The following is a 4655-nucleotide window of genomic DNA, read 5'->3' as shown; positions in this document are numbered from 1 at the left end:
TCATCTGTAATGTGTATTTTTTTGCATATTTATGTACATATTATGCTTGCATTTTTTTGGCATGCAGGGCTGCAATGTCTTCTTTTCTTGTTTGTTGTCATAAAATTTTTTTTCCATTTACTGTACTTCATGGTCAATATTTTTTTTGTAATGACATACAAGGCTTAATGTCTTCTTTTCTTGTTTTTCATTATAACGTTTCGTTGCCATTCACTGATATTTCATGGTTATTTCTTTTTTGTCGTGACATAGGGGGCCTACTGTCTTCTTTTTCATGAGTACGTTTTGTTGTCGTTCAGTGTTTTTCCATGGTTTATATAATTCGTTGCCATGACATACAGGGCTTGACGTCCTTTTCTTGTTTTTCATTACCAGGTTTCGTTGCGATTCAGTGTTCTTTCATGGTTGTGATACATTGTACGTTTACCCCTCGTGTGCAATATTTATGCAGTTTCTCTTACTCAATATCAAAGCAAGATATTATGGCTTTCTTTTTCAGTATGGAACTCCACGACAGCATGTTCCTTTCACATGTAGTGATGTACCTACATATTTTGCAGTGATATTCTTCTGTCGATGCGTGATTTAAGCACCTTCACCTTTTTAAGGTGCAGTTTAAGCCAGTTGCTATTTCTGCAGCGTACAACACTTTCCTTACACGATGCCTGCCGTTACCTGTGAATCTTTCAGATGCAAGAACAATGTGATGCAATATTTATTGCAACTTGTCTGTGATATGTTGCATATGTCTCTACTGCTGCAGTACTCACTGTTCTCGCACTTATTCAATGTAGAGACTGTCGCACGTGATGTGTACATAAACAAGTGTTACCAAAAAAATGTCTGTATGTTGAAGGGTGAAATAATACGGAAAGGTGCAGTGTTCTGGTGCTTTTATTTGCATGGCGCTACTGTATTTGCAGTGCTAGCTTGCACTGTGGAAATGTAATTACACACTCTGCAATATTCCATTCCCCGAGTTCAGCTATTTACAATTGAGGGCACTTTGTTGAAATGTATCAACTGCTCATGCGTGCCACACTTCACAGGAGCCACAGCATTTGACATGTCGGATGACCAGGTGGACGGCATTTTCGTCACTACAAAGGCACTTTGCGGTTGTTGCGAGACAAACTGGCGCAGGAACTAGAAGTTGCACGTGTAACAGCACGTTCAATGGAGCGGAAGGTGTGACATACACTGTACATTTTGGCTTTTGGGAGCTTCTCTGCGACGAAAACAAAGCAAGTAGACAGGCGTGTCTGTCCATCAACGCGTAAGGGAACACAGAACTTCACCGATACGAGTAGAAATAATTATGACAACTGCAGGCTACATGCATGGCACGCAGGGCATCTAGGTGACGACAGCAGCAACATGCAAATCATGGCAGACCCTTTGAAAATACACTTATTTTTAGCTTGCTTTCAATCTTATATGTCGCCACTAAACATACTGTTTCACTTAGTATAAATGCAGGCCTTACATAACGGTTCACTACACAACTTTTACATTCCTTGACCAGTCATGAATGCTTTGCATTACATAAACATCACCCACAACTTAGCATGGGAAATCTGTCTGCAATTTGACAGCATGAAATGCACAATGCAATTTTTCGGCACATGTTATGCTACAACTGTGTGCATGCACCTAGCGATGCTGACGCTGCTGTTGACGTCGCAGCTGCCGCCGAACACTTCTCAGGTACTGTATGTGCTGCGCACGGGTTGTCCCAAACATTCCAATCACAGAGTCACGGACGGCCCGGCCTCTCAAATAATTCATTCTCGACCCTGTGTTTCGGGGCAGACCTTGCGGAATGGGGTCGTCATTACCGCAGAGCTCAGTACTACTACTGCTGCTGCTGTCGTCATCGCTGTCATCATCGCCCGAGTCTATGTTGCCCTCAGACAGGCGAAGGTTGTGCAACACAGCACATGCCGCGACAATGTTGGCTGCACGTTCCGGCTCGTAGAGGAGGGTGCGATATCGCTGAAGACAGCGGAAACGGCTCTTTAAGAGCCCAATGCACCTCTCCACTACGGAACGCATGGCGCCATGTGCTGTGTTGTACTGCCCCTCGGCTGTCTGCGCTGGAGGATGGCCAGGAACTGGGGTCAGGAGCCACGGCTCCAAGGGGTAGCCACTGTCACCTGCACGAAGATGGAAATAGTACATTGAGTACTCCTCTGACGAGAGGCAAGTTGTAAACTTAGGAAATCTACAGAAGGCTCCAGAAGTGAATCCCAAGTAAAAGCATGAGTTGAGCATGTCCATACCCGACACAAACGGTTAACAAATTTACAAGTGCACTACTCGGTGCCTGCCACAAGCAGAAGAAATCAACACTTGTTGGTACTATCAATGACAGTAGTAGCAGTAGCAGCACTAATGTTTGTTCATTTCTTCTGCTTCTGGCAGGCACTGGGTGTAGTAGCAGCACGAATACGTATTGCTTTCATCTGCTCCTTGCAAGCACATAATGTGCTTGTAACTTAACACTTCGAACATTGAGAATGGTGGCAGTCACAATGGTGACTTCATTTTTTTTCCCGACTTATGTGCTTGTAATTTGGTTAAAAGTTTGGGTTGGAGCGGACACGGCGTTCTGCGCTACTGAAGCGTGACTGCGCCAAAAAAGGTGTTTCGCCTCACCGAGTAGGTATTCTCCGGGATTCACGATGCGGCCCGCTTGAAACCGCCGGCGCAACCATGTCGTGCGCCAGACAAAAGCGTCGTGGTCCGACCCCGGTCGCAGAGGGTCCACGGCCAAGATTTTCATGTCCGCATCGCAGATCTGGTAAAACGTAAACAGAGAAAGTGCCCGATGACATGAGCAACATTACTGTCAAAAAGGATCGGCACCAGAAAACGTGAGGTTTACTTACGAACATGCAGTTCAGGGCGTAGTATCCCTTGCGGCACATGAACGCAGCCTTGCGCTCGCCCTTCGGTGCGACAATAGCTACGAGGCTGCCGTCGACGCATCCTATGACACCGGGGATAGCACCGCGCCGAAGAAAGCCTTCCTTTACGGCTGCCTTTTCCTCGGCCGCCTTAGGAAAATGCACCCACTTGTTGCGCGCCCCGGCCTTCACAAGAGCCTCTGCCACCCGTCGCACGCACTGGCTCACTGTCGACTGCGACACACGAATCGTCTCCTCGCTCCCAACGGACGCTTGGAAGCTCCCAGTGGCAAAAAAGCGCAGCGCACACAACACCTTCCGCTCCACCGACAGTCCCGTCGCTCGCTCCGCTTCTAGTTCCCCCGCCAGTTCCTCGCACAACAACCGCACCGTTCCCTTCGAGAGTCGAAAATGCCGTCGAAAATGGTCATCCGGCATGTCAAACGCGTCGTCTGGCTCTCCGTGTTCACGTCGGCGACGGCGAAGAGCCACGGCCATAGCAATCAGAGGGGCGGCCATTTTTGTTATGCCTTCGGAAACGACCCTGCCTCTGGCCGTGCCAAATATCCGTGCCTTTTGCTCCGCATAATGAGTGCGTCAACGTCACGATGACGATTACAGTTTTTGCGGGTTCCTGACGTCGCGTGATTGACAGACAAAATGGGCGCGGCCCGGTCATTTTCGACCAATGGCTGCTCAGTGATGGCGGAAAAACGCATAAAAAAAGTAATAGAATTCCTACAAAATAGCACCCCTGAATCTTTTCATGTGAGCCATCTGGTTCCAACGCAGGTAGCGTGAGAGTCGCATGACAAAGCTGGAATGATGTACGACAACGCAGCGAACACGATGGCATCACAAACATAACACATCCACACATCTAGTGGCACAAGCTAATATACAACTTGGGCTACTGGGTTGGCATAAAAACAAGTAAGAGTAACAACCCCATTATTGAAATCTTTCAATATAAACTATAACAAAAAATTTTGTGCTGTGTGGCACCTATAAAACTACATCAAAAAAACGTATACTAACATAAGCAAATACACAATAAAAAGTCCATTACAGCAAAAGCAATATTGTATTACTTATGCGTATTACTTTATTGATGAGGCCATGAAAGTAGAAATGCCAGGTGATAACACTTGCCAAAGCTCAAGCAAATGTCTCGTTTAGTCCACTTCCTGTTCGGTGGACTTTAATTTGCTGGTCATTGATGCTTGTACACGTTGACATAGCTCCTGCCAGTCATGGCAAAAGCTGATATTATTGTGATTATGGCATGCAGTTTTTAAACTCCAAGCCCAGCTGCTGCTCTTTTTTTTAAGCATAGCTTCCTTCAGCTGCAGCAATAATATAAAATTAATATGTGCTGGGCCAATGTACAGATATTTCTGTACTCTTGCATGTCATCCTATCTTTTTACTTCTCCCATTTCTGCCCAGAATGATGCAGTTGATTCGATTTCCAAGGTTGCTTTTGCATTGCTTGTAATTAAGCTTGGAAGGCAGCATTCTCCACTCTTTTTCTGTCCTTGCTGGATTAAGCAACAAGTGAGAATACTGCTTCATGTGGCCCAGTGGTTGCTTTATTTTGTCCTCCAGTGTAATAGCAGTTGCTACGAACTTAGCAAGAACCTGGTCCAGATGCCAGCAATCCTTTCTGCACCTTCGTCACAGATGTCTGACAATGCAAATTATTGGCAGAAAATTTGCAGATCATGCACTTCAACTTGCTCACCAG

At 46.0% G+C, this 4655-nt stretch overlaps 1 protein-coding gene across 1 annotated transcript; it reads right to left on the bottom strand.

The window, feature by feature from the left end:
* Positions 1–376: 376 nt before the first annotated feature.
* Positions 377–3569, bottom strand: LOC139048409 (putative nuclease HARBI1). The gene is made up of 3 exons (XM_070522785.1): positions 2892–3569; positions 2659–2800; positions 377–2156 (listed from the first exon to the last, which is right to left on the bottom strand). The coding sequence occupies exons 1-3, from the start codon at positions 3426–3428 to the stop codon at positions 1654–1656; spliced, it is 1182 nt and encodes a 393-aa protein (XP_070378886.1). The 5' UTR covers positions 3429–3569; the 3' UTR covers positions 377–1653.
* Positions 3570–4655: the final 1086 nt, after the last annotated feature.

This window comes from Dermacentor albipictus, chromosome 8, assembly GCF_038994185.2.
Source record: "Dermacentor albipictus isolate Rhodes 1998 colony chromosome 8, USDA_Dalb.pri_finalv2, whole genome shotgun sequence".
In the NCBI taxonomy this organism is placed as follows: domain Eukaryota; kingdom Metazoa; phylum Arthropoda; class Arachnida; order Ixodida; family Ixodidae; genus Dermacentor; species Dermacentor albipictus.
This window is presented reverse-complemented; position numbering and strand designations above follow the sequence as displayed.